Below are 19,896 nucleotides of genomic sequence, written 5' to 3'. Positions count from 1 at the left end.
AATGTACAGTAAAAGTGTTCAGAGACAAAAATGAAGTGTAAACAGTTTCTTTGAATAATTGCTGAAATGGAGAAAATCATTAAAAAGACAATATATAGAATGTGAGACCAAATACTGTACAGGCCACTAAAGTCACACTACATACATTCAGCAGTCACTTTATTAGGTACACCTGTCCTACTGCTCATTAATACAGTTGAACCTCGAGGCCTGCTTTCTAGTTGTTGCTGTTCAGCAGCAGCCTTGGCTGGTTGCATTAGAGATTTGATTTGACGATCCAGTGTGGACAATGAAAATGAATGAATGGGCACATCAAGGCAGCTATGAAAGCAAGAGGATTTACCAGCTGTACTCTGGCTTTCTGCAACAGTCTTAAGAGGTGAGTAACCCAAAGTTAAATCACTATGACTTAACCCTCTAGTCCTATTTGAGTTAATATTCTCTTATCTCTAATCTACACCTCCACCGTCTCCTCCTTGTTCTCTTCTTGTGGCATCTATAGCAGGATGCAGAGCTTCTTGGATTTAGTATCTGGAGGCTCCAGAGCAGCAAGAATAGCCTCATCAAACACATTCTTCAATCCTTCCTGAGAGAGAGACAAAAAAGAAAAACAACAACAAAACAAGCACATGAGAGAGGTTTAGCAAGTTAAAACCATTTGAGCTGTTTGTCTTGCTTTCTTCACGGGTGATAAGTCCTTGAACCAGCGGGCCTGCGAGGCACAGACCCAACAGAGAGGCTCCTCTTGGTGCCAAAATGACTTCCAGTTCTATAGAAATGTGAACATTTTACAAAACCTGCTTGTTAGTGTTCCGGGGTTAAAGAGATCGATCGAGCTGAACTGAGTGGGAATATACACCAATATACACATCTGTTGGCTTCTGTTGGTAGTTTAAAGCCAGTGTGAAGCATCAGGAATGAGAATCTGCACCATTAAGGCTGAGGCCATGGCTGTGATTTGGTAAAGGGCAGCGTGCCCAGTCCCACTTGAGTATGAGTAGGAATGGGCATGACTGAGTGGAGAAGTTTAAATGTCCCAGTGTCATGAGTGAGGGAAGAAGAATGGATTGGTGTGACACCGACAGTGACATGGACACAGTACCAACCTGTTGTGATGAACAGAGCTGAGCATGTAAGTAATGCTGTCAATATACTGGTCAATCTACACCAACACCCTCACCTATGGTCACGAGCTTCATGTAGTGACTCAAAGAATAAAGCTGCAGATGCAAGTGGCTGAAAAGTGAGATACTATGTGATAAAATGTCACGGTCATCTTCCTGTGGGCTCACTGTTTAAAAAAGAAGTCAGTCATTCGAGACAGACTCAGCATCATGGGTGTCATGTGCCTCAGTCTGGTCACTCTTTTCATCTTTCTTCTTCATCTGTGTGTGGATGTGATTATCTACTAACCAATCTCTGGAAACCCAGGAGAGGCACACATGTTTCCCATCAGCAATCAATACAATAATTAACCCTGGGCTCCACTACCGCTTTTTAACCCACCCTGACCTACTCGTGCTCTGCTGGCTGAATTAGCACACAGCCTTGGATTTTAAGGTACCTTTATCACTAATGAAGACGTTCATATTTCTCTTAACTTTGCACCCAAAAACTTATAGATACCAGTGCTTGTTTCTCAGCAGAAACACCAGCAGACTTCTTCTCCCTCGTACCTGTGTCTCAGCTGAACACTCCACGTATTTGACTGCCTTCAGCTTACGAGCCACTTCCTCTCCACTCGTGAAGGTCACAGCGTGTTGGTTTCTCTGGGCCAGCTTCTCCAGGGTGTGGCTGTCATCTCTTAAATGCACCTGAGTCCCGACCAACAGGAAGGGCGTCCCCGGGCAGTGGTGTGAAATCTCTGGCACCCACTGTGGAAAAATCAAGGTCAGGTTTGATGGGCTTTTACTGCAACAACTGACCTGTAGCTCTGTGTGTGCGCGAATATCTCTGAAGTTAGAAACCAAACAAAATTACCTTTGTGACTTTGTCATAAAGTGCACATGCGCCATTAGCATGCTGCCTGCTGTAACTTTTAATTTCCTTCAAGATTAATAAAGTATTCTGATTCTGAGAATATAAAGCGCCTTGAGGCGACTGTTTTGAAAAAATGTTACATAACTTAATCTGATATTGGATTATTAAATATTTTGGCAATTAACTTCCCCGTGTGAGCATGAAAACATAATATTCATTAGACGTTTATCTCTCCCTGAAGTCCGTTTTGAATTAGAGACTGCAGTTATTTGTTTTAGAAACATCATCATTAGATGTCCCAGTGGTTAAAGACCACTAATTAACCAAAACAATCCAATACAGATGCCAACATAAAAAGCTGAGGTAGAAAAATGAGTTTTAAAACTAGATTTAAAAGATAATGTTGATTCTGCAGTATGACTATTAAGTAGCAGTCTTAAAACTGTGACTGCAAACTCCCAATCTGGAGATCGCAATCGAGACCTCTGCTGCACTATGAGCATCTGGCTAGAAGATCTTAGTGCTCTTTTGGGGTTAAATAAGTTGAGCAGGTTGGTTAAATAGCTGGGTACGACACCATTTAAAACTTTAAAAGTAAGGAAAATCTTAAAACCAGTAGAAAAATGGACAGGAAGCCTGTGAAAACCTGCTAAAAGTGGAGTGATGTGATCATGCAGCGGCATTTTGGACTAACTGCAAACGATTAAGAGTGTTTCAGACCTAAACACAGAGGATTACAGTGGTCCAAACTAGAGCTGATGAAGGCATGAACACATTTGTCAAGGTCTTTTGGAAGAAGATGTGATTTTGTTTTGGTGAATTCACATAACTGATTAACATCTGGTCTTTACAACTGCGGTCAGTTGCTTCTCAGATTTAAAAGAAGTATCGAAAAACACTGAATTTTAACAATCAGAGAACAATGAGAAGCAAATAATGCAGCAACAACGTTGCTGACAGGTGAGTGTTTTGTTTTCTTCTCCTCGGTTTCATCTGTGATTACAATAGTTTGGCATTACAGAGTTTATGCAAATAGGAAGATGTGTATAAATATTGTCATTTTATAGATATGTAGAAAAATATATTTAAAATGACTTTTTTTTAAAAAAAATTTTAGTACTGGCCAATGGGAACATGTTGATGGATGTTCCGATAAGGAATTTTTTAAACTTTATTTTTGAGTAGAACAAGAAGACTTTGTGTTTGTTTGTCCGTGTGTTTTTTTTTTTTTTTTTTTTTTTTTCTAACAAATTAATGTTTTTTACAGGCATATTGAGGTTTCCTTTAGCTGACAGTCTTTGAGAGTTTGTTGGACTTAAAGGGCAGCCAGTGAAGAGAATCACCTCATTAAATTAAGAGTCAGTATTTTGAATTCCCGTCAAATTAGAAACAAAACACAGTTACCAACTAAACAAACCTTCTCTGTGATGTTCTTGAAAGATGACGGTGATACGACAGAGAAACACAGAAGCAAGATGTCAGTCTGAAGGTAGTTGAAGGGTCGCAGTGTATGATAATCTTCCTGACCTGCAGGGGGAACACAACACAAGTGTCTGAACAACAAGTTACCCCTCCCCCAGAAAATGAATTTCCAAGTGGAAATGACTGCATCTAAAGGACAAAGGTCACTCTTTCGAGGATGCCAATGTTCACATTTTGGGCAGAGAGGACAGATGGTTTCAAAGAGGAGTGAAAGAAGCATCTATGTCCACTGTGAGCGACCATCTTTGAACAGAGGCGACACCAACTCTCTGCCATCTATAATCCAGTTTTGAGATCCTTCCCAGACGCCTTAACACCCACTCACATCCTGGGCCATCTGACCTCAGGAAATCACATGATAGGGTGGGGCCAGGTTTCACAATGAGCTCACCTGAAACCCTGGCTGATTGTGACGCACAACCGCTTTCACACCTTGGATCATGTGATTAGGTAGAGGATCATTAGGGGGGACACTCCCACAGGGGGACACTCCCACGGGGCTTAAATCTGGGACAATCTGGGACTCTCCACCATTTGACCTTAGAACTGAAGAAGATTCTCGGATGAGGGGTGAAACGTCTTCAAGCAACTTATAGAAGTCCAGACGTTTTTCTTTCTAAGCTCCTTAGACTAAGATGACTGAGAACCTTCACAGACATTATACAACTGATTTTTTTGTATTTAATAGACTGAGTTTCGATGTACTTTTTACCTGTAGTGTCATTTAATTCCAGACTGAATATCTCTCCACCAACAATCACTGTCACAGCATAGTTGTCAAACACCTGGAGAAAACAGGGAACAAAAGCCATAAACAAAGATAAGTAAACATGCAAATGCAGCAGAATCGTTACAGCATGACTAAACAGAGTCAAACTGATTTATGAAATGAGCTGAGCACTTTCATGAATATTAGTTTGCAGCTGTTCAGGTAAGCAGATGTGCCATGTCTTGCTTTACTCCCCTTTACTCACGTTCAGGCTTCTGCCACGTGTGTTAACAAGCAGCTTATCCCAACATTCCTGGTAACCTCGGCTCTGGATGTGAGCGGATGCAGGGAGTGTTTTATAGCTGCTGCGCTTACTTGAATACTTACTTTCAAACTCCAAACACACTATAACAGAAATTGGTCCAGACTGTATTTGTGAGAACACAATACACAACCCACTTCGATTGGTTTTGCATGTATGTGCTGTAAATACTGTGTTTGTATGGTCTGTCTTTAGTGTTCTGTTGAGTTCAGTTACTGCAAGTATCACAACCTGTGTGACACAAAAGAGCAGTTGAAATCTGTCTGGTGTATGTCTGCAGATTTTTGTGTCATGAGTTTCCTGAAGAGAAAAATCTTGTTTGTTTGTTTTTTTTTTTAATTTGTGGTATTTAAACCTACTCACTATGGGTATGTGTTCTTCCTTTAAGGCTGTGCCTGTATAGGTCAGGAGCAATTCATGCTTTCCTGAATCACGATCACCCACCACGACGAGCTTTATAGTCTGCATCTGAGAGGTAGGAAAAACAATTTTTAAAAAAGGAGAAAATTGGGAACAAAATAAACTGTAAAGACAAGTAACTGATTTGTGTCTCATCATCATCATCATCATCACCTTTATTTATAAAACACTTTAAAACAACCACAGCTGACACGAAGTACTGCGCATTGGAACTATATAATACATTTACATAAGATATAAATAAAAGCCAAATAAAAGGAAAATAATTAAATAACTAATTTAATTATAAGAGAAACTAAGTCTCACTGAGAATAAGACAAAGAATAAGTGGGTTTTAAGACATGATTTAAAAGAGTACAGTGAAGGGGCCTCTAACATGCAAGGGCAAATTATTCCATAATTTTGGAGCGACATTAGAAAAGGCCCCGCCTCCTATGGGTTTCCGCCTGGATCTTGGTACCTTCAGGAGCAGCTGGTCAGCTGACTTGAGAGACAGGGTAAGGATGAAGAAGCTCAAAGAAGTAAGGTTGGGCAAGAATGTGAAAGCATTTAAAAACAAACGTAAGAATTTTAAAATGAACCCTAAAAGGAACAGGCAGCCAGTGCGGAGAGGCCTGCACAGAGGTTATACAGACGTGGACAAAATTGTTAGTACCCAGTCAATGAAAGAAAAACTCACAATGGTCACAGAAATAACTTTAATCTGACAAAATTAATAATGAATACAAATTCTATAAACCCTAACCAATGAAAGTCAGACATTGCTTTTCAACCATGCTTCAACTGAATTATTTAAAAAATAAATGCATGAAACGGGCCTGGACAAAAATGATGGTTGCCCTAGCAAAGAATGGAAATTTTAATTGAAGGTGTGTCCACTAATCAGCATCACACGTGTCTACAATCTTGTAATCAGTCAGTGGGCCTGTATGTATGTCTCCAGGTAGTCACTGTGTTGTTTGGTGACATGGTGAGTACCAAACTCAACAGGGACCAGAGGAAGCAAAGGAAAGAGTCGTCTCAGGAGATTAGAAAGAAAATCATAGACAAGCATGTTAAAGGTAAAGGCTATAAGACCATCTCCAAGCAGCTAGATGTTCCTGTGACTACAGCTGCACATGTTATTAAGAAAGTTAAGATCCATGGGACTGTAGCCAACCTCCCTGGACGTGACTGCAGGAGGAAAATTGATGACAAATCAATGAGACGGATAATCCAAAGGGTAACAAAAGAGCCCAGAAAGACTTCTAAAGAGATCCAAGCTGAACTTCATGCTCAAGGAACATCAGTGTCAGATCGCACCATCCGTCGTTATTTGAGCCAAAGTGGGAGACGACCAAGGAGGACACCATTGTTGAAAACAAATCATAAAAAAGCCAGACTGGAATATGCAAAACTACATGTTGACATGTCACAAAGCTTCTGGGAGAATGTCCTGTGGAAAGATGAGACAAAAATGGGATTTTTTGCAAAGGCACATTAGCTCCATGTTCACAGACGGAAAAATTAAGCATATCAAGAAAAGAACACTGTCCCAACTGTGAAACACGGGGGAGGCTCGGTTATGTTCTGGGGCTGCATCTGGCACAGGGTGTCTTGATCTGTGCAGGTACAATGAAGTCTCAAGACTAACAAGGGATTCTAGAGAGAAATGTGCTGGCCAGTGTCAGAAAGCTTGGTCTCAGTTGCAGGTCTGACAATAGGAAAATGACCCGAAACACAGCTTAAAACACCCAAGAATGGCTGAGAGGGAAACACTGGACTATTTAAAAGTGGCCTTCTCTGAGCCCTCACCTCAATCCTATTGAGCATCTTTGGAAGGAGCTGAAACATGCAGTCTGGGAAAGGTGCCCTTTAAACCAGAAACAGCTGGAGCAGTTTGCACATGAGGAGTGGTCCAAAATACCTGCTGAGGGGTGCAGAAGTCTCATTGACAGTTACAGGAATCGTTTGATTGCAGTGATTGCCTCAAAAGGTTAATCAAAATATTAAGTTGTGGGTACCATCATTTTTGTCCAGGCCTGTTTCATGCATTTATTTTTTAAATAATTTAGTTGAAGCTTGGTTGAAAAGCAATGTCTGACTTTCATTGGTTAGGATTTATAGAATTTTATTTATTATTACTTTTGTCAGATTAAAGTTTTTTCTGTGACCATTGTTAGTTTTTCTTTCATTGACCGAAGGGTACCAACAATTTTTGTCCACGTTTGTATGCTCTCTTTTACGAGTTTCTGTTAGGAATCGCGCAGCAGCATTTTGAAGACGTGAGAGCAATGACTTACTCACCCCCACATAAAGTGAATTACAGTAGTCCAGATGGGAAGAAATAAAAGCATGAATCACTGTTTCAAGGTGCTCTCCTTAAATGATAAAAACTGGACTTCACCACTGTTCTGATTTGGTTGTCTTTAAATTTAAAATCACTCCCCAACTTAAAACCAAGGTCAGTAACAACAGGATTAAAATAAACTTCCAGGTGTCTGAAATCAACAGAGGACGCACAGGGACCACCAGGTCCAAACACTTCTGTTTTCTTTTCATAAAAATTTAGAAAGGTTAGAGCCAACCAAGTTTTGGTGTCATCTAGACATGTCAAGAGAGGTTTTATGGAGATGCCATCCTCCTGCTTTAGTGGCAAATAAATTTGGCAGTCATCAGCATAATGAGATCCTAATGAAAAGAGATCCCATGCCTTCTAAGGATGGAACCCAGAGGCAATAGATACAGCAAAAACAGCAGTGGCCCTAAAATTGAGCCCTGTGGGACGCCGAATGACAGAGAAGCAGAAAATGATTCGGAACCGAGAAGGCTGACAGAGAAAGTTCTGTCTGCCAAATAAGGCCTAAACCAATTAGGTCCAGTCCCAAAATTACAATTTTTTTTTTGTTAAGGCAAAAAATTGCGTGTAAAACTCTGCGCTCAGGTTTCCTGGCTGTATTTATTTCAACTTAAAAGTACGAATTTTGACCCAATTTTTCTGTCAATTACAAATTTAACAATCCAATCAAAGAACAGATGGGTTTGGCTGTTGGAGGGGTGCTTTACTGAGCTTCATGTCCTGGAAGGGTAATATAGGGTAATATTTCTATGTGAATATCCCATAAGGGTCATACAAGCAGGGGCGGTCCTGGCCTGTTCGGTGCCCTGGGTGAACACTCAGAAAATCTAAAATTTTGTTATTATTATTTTTGTACTACTCAGTTTTATTCTCTTTTATCCAGTTGGCACTTTATCATCACTTGGTTAACTAAACAGGATTACTGGTCATGACTCGGTTGCTGTCCACAGTCAAAGTGAATGAGCGGAGACTTCAGTCTGTCTTCAAGTTTCCTGGAATGACTTTTTAAATCCAGCAGATGTCACTGTTGAGCGATTCATAGAAACAGTGTCAACAGCAAGCAGAAGGAGCTCAGTCTGGATCCAGGTTAGTTACTCAAATCCTAGTGAGAGTCCCAGCTTTTATATTTATGTCCTTTCTAATGAACATTAATTTGGTCTATATCTATTGACTTATTTAAGCTACACTACTAAGTCCTGATGCGCTCAATAGAACACAAGATATCTCATGATATCTCTTGTATTGATGGACTCTTTTAGCTCCAAACAGGCAGGAAATCACAACAGTTAAACAGAAAATACATTCTTCCTTGGTTCTCAGGAAGATATTTTATTCAAATTTTCTCTCACTTTGATGTGTATTTGTGGAGTTCCATCTTCCTGTAATGTGAAGGCAGCAAACATCATGGGTATAGAATTCGATTTTTATGTTCCCCGAGAAACTTCTGAAAAAGACATCTTCTTTCAGCGGCTCCCCTCAGAGGCTCACCCTGTTCTCAGCATCATCTGTCACACCAACCCTCTGCATGTCCTCCTTTTCTACATGTATGAATCTTCTCTGAGGCCTTCCACATTTCCTCCTGCCTGCCAGCTTCATCTTCAAGATCCTTTGTCCAATATATCGACTATCCCTCCTCTGGACATGTTCAAACCACTTCATCCTCGCCTCTATAACTTTGTCTCCCTCTATTATACTCATTTCTAATTCTGTCCATCCCGTTCACTCCCAGTGGATGGTATCTGTAGCCCTGCTTCCTCAATCGCTTTTGTGCAAATCTCACAGCACTGTCATTCTCACCACTCTTAACTCAGCTCTCAAAACAGTTAAGGCATTTTTCACAACACAGACAGTTTAAAATAAATTATTAAAAACTTCTTGACCTTGGAAAGAGAACTACAAACATATTGGTCTAATGTACAGTAAAAGTCTTCAGACACAAAAGTGAAGTTTGACAGATTTATCTGAATAATTTCTGAAATAGAGAAAATCATAATAAAGACAATATATACAGTCTGAGAATGTGTAACCAAATACTGTGCAGTCCACTAAAGTCACACTATTTACTTTCAGCAGCCACTTTATTGGGTACGCCTGCTCTACTAACCTGTTCCACTTGTTAGTGCAGTTAACCCATATGAGGCCTGCTTTCTAGTTATTGCTGTTCAGCAGCAGCCTGGACAGCTAATGTTATATCTCAGCATTTCATCAACGTTTCTACGTCCAGATGAACAGGAGATGAACAGTTAGCATTACTTCTGTTCTAACAAATAAATAACGAAACACAACATTAAATAAGAGGTCACTGAATTTATTGCTAGTTTTAAATACATTTGACTTTCAAAGTATAGTGATAGTAAAACATATGGGAAAAAAGATCAAAGGAGCACGAGTTGTAAAGATTTTTGGTTACCAGTTAATTTCAGTCTCTAACTATTATCTTACTCATCTTGTCAGTCAAAAACTGATGACTGACTGCACAGTGTTAGATAAAAGTCTACACAAGATGCAACTGGTTGTAAAATACAATATGCAGAATTCAAATAATACAAAACAAACAGATGCTTGCCTGATATATTCACAGAGGAGATTTGTGGGCTGTGGCCTACCTCAGTATCTTCTCCGGGTCAGTCAGGAGCTTTTCAGTATAATTCCAGCATCAGCGTCCTCGTGCTGTCACGCTTCATCACAATTTTAACACTGATCTGAAGGTTGTTTGGCCTCGAGAATATACTCTCCGTAATAATAGTGACTCAGAGGAAATCTTCTGAGTGTGCTACTGTTTGATCATCCAGTCGGTCCTGTTCTGCACTCTTTTCAAAAACGAAACTATGTCAAGTTGTAGTTGATGTCACTGACAGCGCCTACCTTTCGTTCTACCTGTTCACACCTGCTGGGGTGTGATGCGTTCAAGTTCCCTTCCTCACTTATTGCACGAAGCATCACTGGCTGGCTCCCAGTGGATGGTATCTGCAGCCCTGCTTCCTCAATCGCCTTTTTGCAAATCTCACAACAGGAATGTACAAATTCCCTGCTGACTCGGCCTCAGGATATCTACAGGCAAGATTCAAGCGCACCCAAATGAGCGCATTAGTTGTCATATGCGCATCACGCAGAGGGAGAGACGAAAGGCGCAGCGGCAGAGCAGTTGTAACGCAGTTTTGTGTGATTCCGTGTGAGTTAATGAAACTGTAAGTGTTATTACCTTTGATGGGTTAACTGGTGTGATAATAGTTATAGTTGTTTGTGCAGGTTAAAGTTAAAGTTGTGCCGCTGTAAACTGATATCATGTTAGTAGGTTTATTTAATTAATTTGCACCAAGTAAATACCAGTGGCCTAAATCTCCTCCAATAATTACATCCCGCGGTTAAAGGATTTTTCTGTTTATTGTTTAGTTTAATTGTTGTTAGCTTGCCACCTTCTTGCCTTCCCACTAGCAACTTGGAAGAGATGTGCTATTTAGCCAACTTATGGTCTTACAGCGACCCCTTGTGGACATTGTGAACTATTGCTGTGTCTGAGTAGATGATGTGTTCTGATTGTTTCTTAGTTATCTTTGACCCTACTAGCTATAGTATTACCTGTTTCTGTTTCCAGACAACCATGCTTATAGTCACCTATACTGCATCTGCTACAATTATAAATTCATGTCTGGCTGCATCACAGTTGGATTTATCATGGCAAGCCCTGCTGTAACCAGTTCTTCTGTGAAGCTTAATTAAAGACGGTGAACTAAACTCCAGGACTGCTGCAGTCTTTCTGACCGAAGACTTAGGCCAGACTTGTATACCCAACACTTCCAGTATATATATACTCTACAAGGAATGTCATTCTTACCACTCTTAACTCAGCTCTCAAATTGGTTAAGGCATTTTTCATAACAGTTTAAAAAAAAATATTAAAAACTTCCTGACTTTGGACAGAGAACTGCAAACATATCGGCCTAATGTACAGTAAAAGTGTTCAGACACAAAAATGAAGTGTAAACAGTTTCTTTGAATAATTGCTGAAATGGAGAAAACCATTAAAAAGACAATATATAGAATGTGAGACCAAATACTGTACAGGCCACTAAAGTCACACTACATACATTCAGCAGTCACTTTATTAGGTACACCTGTCCTACTGCTCATTAATACAGTTGAACCTCGAGGCCTGCTTTCTAGTTGTTGCTGTTCAGCAGCAGCCTTGGCTGGTTGCATTAGAGATTTGATTTGACGATCCAGTGTGGACAATGAAAATGAATGAATGGGCACATCAAGGCAGCTATGAAAGCAAGAGGATTTACCAGCTGTACTCTGGCTTTCTGCAACAGTCTTAAGATGTGAGTAACCCAAAGTTTTATTTATATATATATATATATATATATATATATATATATATATATACACATATACATATATATATATACACACATACATATATATATATACACACACACATATACATATATATATACACATATACATATATATATATATATATATATATATATATATATATATACACATATACATATATACATATACATACATATACATATATATATATATACATATATATATATATATATATGTATGTATGTATGTATGTATGTCCTTCCTCTCTCTCTTCTCATCCAGGCTAATAGTCCTTTTTCTACGTCCACGTACATCTCCACCTTCTCTTCCTCTGCCCTTTACTCCATTTGTTCTTATTGTGATGTCTATAAAAGGACACAGCGACTGGATTTGTTGTGTAGAGTCTCCAGCACCACCCGGATGGCCTCTTCAAACACATTCTGAACTCCTTTCTGAGAATAAGAGAGAACACCACACTCAGCTTAAGAAATAAAGGAAACACCATAAATCAAATGGAAAGACAGAATCTTTCTTCGGATAACTACAAATATTGCAAATGTGTAAAATGTGATCAGCTGCTGTTGTCTGTCTCTAGAAACTGAGAATCTGGAGGGAAGGGTCCCAGAAGCTTCTGGTTTCTATTTGTGGTCACCTTAAACTGAATAGCATTCAAGAGAATGAAAATGATTGTTGCATTTACCACATGGGCAGGATAAAAGAAGGCTGAAGCTTCTGGGTTTGAAATGTAAAGTAAATGCAGAAGTTCATTAAAGCTGTATTCTCTCTAATGACCAGCAGGGGGCGACTCCTCTGGTTGTAAAAGAGTTGCAGCTATATGGCGGTAACCCCGAACCAGATGATGGACACCAGAGGTAAATGTGTTGCTACCCTAGCGTTTGACAAAAGGCTTTTAATTCAGAGAATTGTAAAGACTTCCTGTGATTTCAGGAATGGAATCTTTCACATTTCTTTTATTTTTGTGTTGAAGGCTGACAGAGACTCGTAGGAGATCACAGCAGCAGACTTCTCCTCTCTGTACCTGTGTCAGAGCTGAACACTCCATGTATTTAACGGCCTTCAGCTCATGAGCCAGCTTCTCTCCGCTCTCAAAGGTCACCGGTTGCTGTTTGTTCTTGGCCAGCGTCTCCAGGGTGGCACCGTCGTCTCTCAGATCCACCTGAGTCCCCACCAGCAGGAAAGGCACCCGTGGACAGTGGAATAAAATCTCTGGTACCCACTGTGAACAGATAAGTTTAAGATTATGATCACTTATTCTTTATGCCTTTCTTTTTTAGTACCAAATTCAGATTTTCTTTCTTCCAGCTTGAGTCTCTCTTTAACCATTAATTCTAATAGTTAGTTCTAAATATTAATTATTAAGCAACCATTTTATTGCCAACTTTGCCTCATTGTTTTCCCCTTTCAGCTTTTTTCTTGGGAGTAATAACAAATGGGGGCTGATCCAGGATTGTGAAAAAAGCATCTGGAAATGGTAGTATTTGTTTGTGAGTTGCCACCTGTTTGTCATATTTCTGTTTTTCCTGATGGCCAGCAGGATCACGTGCTGTGTGCAACTGCAGGTTCTGCTTCAGGTAAGCAGATGAACAATAACCTGGTCATGTAGCAGCTCCTGGTATTCTCTGCTTTGTGTTGGAACCTGAAGCTGATTGGAATCATTTGAGGGACTAACACGACAGGATCACAATCAAAACTCATTTTTTGCGTTTTTCAAATTTGGAATTTAAAGCTAGTGGATTAATTTTTTGTACATTCTTTGAACCGATTTAAACATTTAGGTGGTCTGCTTATTATTCTGGAAACAATTAAAATAAAAGTGAACCAAACAGACCTTCTCTCTGATACTATAAACTGTTGAGGGTGATACGACAGAGAAACAGACGAGGAAGATGTCAGTGTCGGCGTAGCTGAGGGGTCGCAGTCTGTCATAATCATCATGGCCTGCAGGGGGAGACACAAAACGAGTCTGAGTAGCAAAAAATAGTGCGAACAAATGAAGGCTGAAAAATGCCTCCCAAGTGAGGACGTTCCCGTAGATTCTACATGCTAAAATGTCCAACCTCACAACAGACACAAACATCCTCCTGAGGCTGCATTTGCAGGCCGATTACGTCACAGCGACGCGACAAAAGCCGTCCAAATGCGTAGACTCCTCCAAACGCAGCCGACAAATGCGTTCTCCTTTTCCCGAATTTGAAGGATGGGTCGGGAGTATCCTTCGTGGCCCACCATATCCCAGAATTCACAGCGCGGCCCAGCCAATTTCAGTTTCAAAATGACTCTTATTACTCTTTCTGGGTCACAAAGTAAACTTTTAAGATATTTTCAGGCAAGAATGTAGCTGGGTAAACTTCAAATATCGGTTTATCAAGATATCACATATTTGCAAAAGCGCTCCGACATTTTTGGAGACATCTGTTACCCACCACTCGATAGCTAGCCGGGGCGATAACAGCGTACTCCCGCACATCGTTTTTTGTTTCCTCCGTGAGTTTCTCCCTTTGTGGCTTCCTGTGGATTCAGGTTTTAGTTCTGTTTTATTAGATTTCCCAGTTTAGGGTTTCTGTGTATGTCATCTCCACTCCTGCTGTATCCTGCTCTCCTTGTGAATAAAGCTCACTCACATCTAAGTCACTGCCTACGTTCTGGGTCCTTATCTCACCTCCAGCTGGCTTGCCTCGCTGATAAAAGAATGCATTTCATGGGTAAAATCAGCTTGACAGTGGGAAAAATAAAGACACAAGTGTCATTTTATTTCAGTTTGGACATTAGCCTGCCCATACTATCAATTCTGTATTTGTAAAACCTAAAGTTTTCCCCCCATTTTATCTGCAAGGAGATGTAAATAAATCACGAGTTCATTGAGGACTGTACACAAGTAGATAAAGAATGTCCATCTTTTATGTACAGGCTATGTCAACACTAATCTGCAGTCTAAACCTTTTTATCTAATTATAGGTTTGTTTATTTAATTTGTATCACTTGAATTTCTAACAGTGAAAACAAAAATGATGATTATCTCTGACCTGTATGTTTGCATTTTGTACATTTATATACAATATAAACAATTTTAATATTGCATATTCTGTACATATCACCACCTCAAATTCTGACTACAGCCACGCATAACCTACATAAGCACTTGTTTTACTTTATGTATTATTTTCTATGTTCAGAGTTAAGTTTGTTCTTTATTTGAGTCAGCTGTTTATTTAGTTGTGTGATGGGAACTTGCAAAGTAAGAATTTCATTGCTCTGCGTAACCACTTGTGTTTTGCGGTTTATATGACAATAAAATTCTTGAATCTTAAAATAACGTGTGGGTTGTCTCGTCAGCGGTGGGGAAACTGCTCATCACAATCAGCTCTGAGCGTTATAGGAAATATTGCTCCGACTATATGTATGTGACTGCTGCTGGTATGAAGATTGATATTATACAACACAGAGTTTCATTAGTTATTAAACTGAGAGCAGAAATGTTTGTCTTTACCCGAAGTGTCGCACATTTTCAGAGTGTACTCCTCCTCTCTGATCATCACCGTCATGGAGTAAGTGTTCACCACCTGGAGGAGACAGAGGCTGAGGAATGAGAACAAGAAAGAGACAACAGGAAGGAAGTAAACCCGCCAAAAGGACTTGATTACAGATGTTCTTCATAATAAAATTGGATTTATTCCATGCACTCACACTGATTTATCAAAGCAGTTTGGGCTTCAGTGTCTTGACCAAGGATCCTTACACAAAAAATCTTTTTCATCATAAGTGGTGTTTAACTTGTATGTTTTTCAACACAACACAACACAAATAGGTCCATTAAAAACACTCCTCTGTGTAATATTATGGGTTCATAAATAGTAATAGCTTCATCACAGTGTTGAAAGGGGGCGCTGACAGTTCTTCTATGCATAAAAACCCTGGAACAGCACAAGAGCTGCACACTGTGTTACATGGAATAAAGTGAAATGAATGCTGCTGCATGTCTGCAGACTTTCACCTCACCGTGGGCACGTATTCAGAGGGAAACTTGTTGACCGTGTAGGACATGAACAGGCAGGTTTTTCCCACTTCAAGGTCACCCAACATCACGCACTTTATAGTGGACATCTGAGGAGGAGGATGGAAGATGATGAAGAAGCAAAGAATGAATGAACAGTAAATGTGAGGCAGGGGAACAGAGGGAGTCTCTGGAGTGTCATCTACAGTATGCAGCTGATTTTAATTAGACACTTGTGCTTAAATAGACTTATTATATGTATGATACTGTAACAGTTATGGTTACAGTAACAAACAATAAAAGTTGTCACTGTAAATTTGGAACTGATGTCAGTACAAACAGAACAAGACCAGACTGCAGACCACCAACACTCAAGAAAATATTCATGCTAAAAATGCTGATTTTAACTAATTTGATTACTTTTAATTACAGAGTAAAATCTTAAATGTAAATGAATCTGGTCAAATGTACTTGACTGGTATATATTCAGTTTAGACCAAACACATTATTGCTTCATGTTTAAGAGGCTACGTATCTTCTTTCTTTCTTTTTTCTTCTTCCACATCAGGCACGAATTGATTTTGCGCATCCAGAAAGAGATTCAGATTAGTGTGTCATAATCTCTTGGCACAACTTGAAAGTATTTAGAAATATAATATAAATATTGATATTGGACTCCTAGAACTTCTCTCTCCTAAGTCTACCACAACTATGCTCTGATTGGTTGATGGTTCCCAATGACAAGGCGATTCTGAGGTGAGCAGAGCATGTGATGATGCTCATTGACGCCTTAAATCATGGTAAGTTCATGAACCTTGGGACACACACATCACTGGTTAAGTGTGTGCGCTGCCTTTACCATTAAAGTAATTTTGTCCTTTTTTAAAATGTCCATCGCCGAGTGCAGCACAGAGATGTTTGAAGGGCTTTTCACTTTGGAGACTATTCCCCGCTCTCTGCCCTGCACCTCTGGCCTCTGCCTCCTTGGTGGGGTAACCGTGGCAACAGAACACCTCAGACAATATGATAACCATGTTCATTTGATACAAAAGCAGTCAAATCTGAGAAAGTTCCCCATGACCCCCTCACAATTAGCTGACTGTGTTGTTGTTGTTTTAATTCAGTGAAGACAGTTATACATTCATCATCTTCTTCTTTTGGCTGGTCCTTTTAGGAGTCACCACATCTGCCAACATCGCACCCTATCACAATATCCTCCTCTGTCACACCAAGGGTTAGGGTGACCAAGGGTTTCAGGGTTAAATATCATGAGGTGTAACTATGATACTTTAAACAGCAAAAATGCACTAGTTTAATGATGTAGGCGAACAGAGACGAGGACGTGTAACGATCAGTATCTGAAAAAGTGCTCAAAAAGTGTTTTTTATGTAAACGTCCGAGGATCATCAGTATTTTAAAGTTGATCTGACCTTTTGTTGCACTAAGATTCCACAGTCGACCGTAATCATGACTCAGGTGACAGGCCAACATTTTTCTAAATGTCATCTTCTTATCTGGGAAGTCAAACATTGTTGTTTATCAGGTGCATCCAGATACTCCTGTTCTGCAGACTGCAGCAAATGACTTTCATCATTGAGCTCATTTTAAAAATGAAACTATTTAACTTCAGCATAATCTGATTTCAAGTTGGCCAGACAAACAACACCACTGAATACATGACCTATGTGTTATTTTAATTATATTTTGTTATTTACTGAAGTTTAAGAAGCGTATTCTCAAAATGTTCAGGCAATAAAAAATAATTTAAATAACAATTTGAGTTAAAACGCACACATTACCATCATTTTTAAATCTCCAATGTCTTGGTTGCCACAGGTACCCTGAAGATATTTGAGTATTTATTGTCAGTAAATCGCAGTTTATAATAACTGGCAGCTCCTACCTTTCCTGTTCACAGCCGGTGGACCGCTAGGTCTTATTCCGGGAGTGGGTTTAGCGATCAGCTCTGAGTTTGATAATCCAGGGTTGAGGCCAAGTTCGGGTTTTCTGCTCCAGACCGAGTAAACGTCAACTCCAAGTTAGTTACCGGGGTAACAGACCCCGTGAACTAATCCTGCTCGCTGTCAGATTTTCTTCAGCAAACTGAGTGTCCCTCTATCTCCTCCCTTCCTGCTGTACCTGAGCCAGCTGATTCATTTCCTCATTCACAGCCGCTGCCAAAGTGCGAAGAAGAGCTGATTCATTTGCAAAGGGTTTTTTTAAGGCACAGAACACATTGATCAATAATCAATCATTTGTCGTGTTGGAATCAATCGAAATATCCCAGTTGGATTTTGGACATAATGTAAATATTTGAGTGAAGATGAGGCTTAAATAACTTTAAGACGCTAAAACTGATTTTGTTTACTTTGGAGGTAATTTAAACAGCTGCAGACACTCTGTGCTCGGATTATTTTCAGGTACAGAGTCTGAACCGCGACACATTTCCCACTGAAAATGCGTCTTTGAGAGTCCACTAAGAAAACGCGAGGTGCCAAAATATAATTTCCAATGTTTCTGTGTTTCCCATGTGTAATAACTTTGCTTGTATTGGTAAATAGTCTGTGGCCAACAGGGTTTAAAGGCGTTATAAGTAAAATAAAGAAATAACTTGTCCTCTTGGCCTGATTTTTCTGATCTCGATCCCTTTTTGACACTTCACATCCGCCCAAAGGGATCACCGGCTCCATATCGGCTCCTGGAGCCCAGAAGCCCAAAGTGACTTTAAACAATTACAATCAGCGCTATCTAAAAAAACGAAAAAAAGAAAAAGGAAATCAGTTCATGCTCCTTTGTCAGTCAGAGAAAGCGCCGTGTGGGTCCTGTACTAACCAGCATTATTGAAAACCAACCGTGTATTTACGGAGGACTAAATGTGCCAAACCAATTGAACACTTTTTTAAAAGTCTAGCTTTAATGAGCAAACTGATTCAGTTATTATTGCAGATAATTTAAAATATCTTCATCATCTCCTGTGTGAGTGAGGACCTCAGTTTCCTGTTCTCATGTCTGTTTATGGTGTTTTTTTTCCCTACGGTGAGTAATAGTTAATTAACTATATGTCTATCTCAGGACCAGTGTGGTCTTCTACCGTAGCTCTACTGCTCATCTTGGCTGTAAGGACTTTGGAGTTACTGTTGCTTCTCTATCAGCTCTAAAAAGTAATTTTTACCCAGAGACCTGCTGCTTACTGGATATTTTCTGTCATTCAGACAATTTTATGTAAACCCCAAAGATGGTTGTGCAGGCATATCCCAACCACAACCATGAGTCACCTTTCTTCTGACGTTTGAACTTCAGAATGTCTTGCTTGTGTCTGCATGTCTAAGTTATTGAGTTATGCTGATGAATGTTTGCACTTAAAGTAGCCATGCAGGTGGACCTAACAAAGTGCCTGTTGAGTGTGGATGTCGGTCTGTTACTAATTGGAAAACAATTACTTTTGTTATTTAGTTAAGAAAAAGTGTCATATCTTTAATTACGCTGCCCTTTGCTTTTGAAGTATTTAAAGCATCTTTCACTTTTTTTTTTAAATAAAAGGAATAATTAGATATATTCATACAACCAAATTAATATTCCTTCTGCTAAAGTTCTCAGACAAGCTAACTGTCCTCACATCTTTTGTTGTTGTTTGTTTTAAAAAAAACAAGAGCAAAAGATTATACATTCAGATTATTAAGACTATTTGAAAAGAACAACTACAAATCCTCCATCTAATTTTGAAACATTTATACTTTCATCCATGAAGAGGCAGTCTGATTTCAAATGAACAAATTAAAAAGATCCTGGCAATCACACGGATAAAAAAGCAGTTTTCTAATTTCAACAAATAAAGTCCCAGTGAAAAAAAAACATTCAAGTACTGGTTTTATTATTTCCAAACACCCACCACTTCCAACATTCATCTTTTAAAACATCTTTAATTCTTGCTTCGGCTCTCATGTTTCTCTCCTGCCATTAGAAGCTTGTTATCACTTAGTTTCAACCCGGCCAGCAATACTCGAACCAGCTGTTGGCACTCAACCATCAAGTGTCAGAAAAAACGTCTAAAGAGAAAAGGAATTAAAAATCACCAGGAAACAATAAAGAAAAAAAAATCTATATAATACTTATAATCATCCATACATAATCAGAATAAACCATCATCAACCATAGAAAAGAAACAGGAGGGAAAGTGGAATTTCAGTTCATTTGAATGGGAAATGATTTCAGTTTAAAGGTTTCAAATGTGTTACTGACTCCTGATCAGTGTCAGAGAACTTTAACATCTCACCAGTCATACCGCCTTAAACCAT

The 19,896-nt window shown here is 39.4% G+C and overlaps 2 protein-coding genes across 2 annotated transcripts; both read right to left on the bottom strand.

Annotated features, from left to right (window-relative positions):
* Positions 1-15: 15 nt before the first annotated feature.
* Positions 16-11,616, bottom strand: LOC146682446 (cell division control protein 42 homolog). Its single transcript, XM_085445299.1, has 6 exons — positions 9,858-11,616; positions 4,857-4,961; positions 4,175-4,247; positions 3,398-3,507; positions 1,677-1,874; positions 16-586 (listed from the first exon to the last, which is right to left on the bottom strand). Exons 2-6 carry the CDS (start codon positions 4,959-4,961, stop codon positions 497-499), a joined length of 576 nt encoding a protein of 191 aa, XP_085301425.1. The 5' UTR covers positions 9,858-11,616; the 3' UTR covers positions 16-496.
* Positions 11,617-11,813: 197 nt separating this feature from the next.
* Positions 11,814-17,953, bottom strand: LOC146682445 (cell division control protein 42 homolog). The gene is made up of 6 exons (XM_085445301.1): positions 17,505-17,953; positions 15,607-15,711; positions 15,098-15,170; positions 13,439-13,548; positions 12,629-12,826; positions 11,814-12,041 (listed from the first exon to the last, which is right to left on the bottom strand). Exons 2-6 carry the CDS (start codon positions 15,709-15,711, stop codon positions 11,955-11,957), a joined length of 573 nt encoding a protein of 190 aa, XP_085301427.1. The 5' UTR covers positions 17,505-17,953; the 3' UTR covers positions 11,814-11,954.
* Positions 17,954-19,896: the final 1,943 nt, after the last annotated feature.

Source organism: Copadichromis virginalis, linkage group LG22 (genome assembly GCF_057382275.1).
Source record: "Copadichromis virginalis isolate Kocher_CV1m ecotype Utaka linkage group LG22, C_Virginalis_male_GT1.1, whole genome shotgun sequence".
In the NCBI taxonomy this organism is placed as follows: domain Eukaryota; kingdom Metazoa; phylum Chordata; class Actinopteri; order Cichliformes; family Cichlidae; genus Copadichromis; species Copadichromis virginalis.
The sequence above is the reverse complement of the archived record's forward strand: the minus strand, read 5'-3'. Positions and strand labels throughout refer to the sequence as shown.

Bases quoted from the DNA above. Each gene is read 5' to 3' on its own strand.
- LOC146682446 (XM_085445299.1), bottom strand. From the start codon at position 4,961: ATGCAGACTATAAAGCTCGTCGTGGTGGGTGATCGTGATTCAGGAAAG. The intron at 4,248-4,856 runs GTGAGTAGGTTT...TGTTTTCTCCAG, and splicing joins AGGAAGAACACATACCCATA to GTGTTTGACAACTATGCTGT. The intron at 587-1,676 runs GTACGAGGGAGA...TCTCTCTCTCAG, and splicing joins AGTGTTCAGCTGAGACACAG to GAAGGATTGAAGAATGTGTT.
- LOC146682445 (XM_085445301.1), bottom strand. From the start codon at position 15,711: ATGTCCACTATAAAGTGCGTGATGTTGGGTGACCTTGAAGTGGGAAAA. The intron at 15,171-15,606 runs GTGAGGTGAAAG...TGTCTCCTCCAG, and splicing joins CCTCTGAATACGTGCCCACG to GTGGTGAACACTTACTCCAT. The intron at 12,042-12,628 runs GTACAGAGAGGA...TCTTATTCTCAG, and splicing joins AGTGTTCAGCTCTGACACAG to AAAGGAGTTCAGAATGTGTT.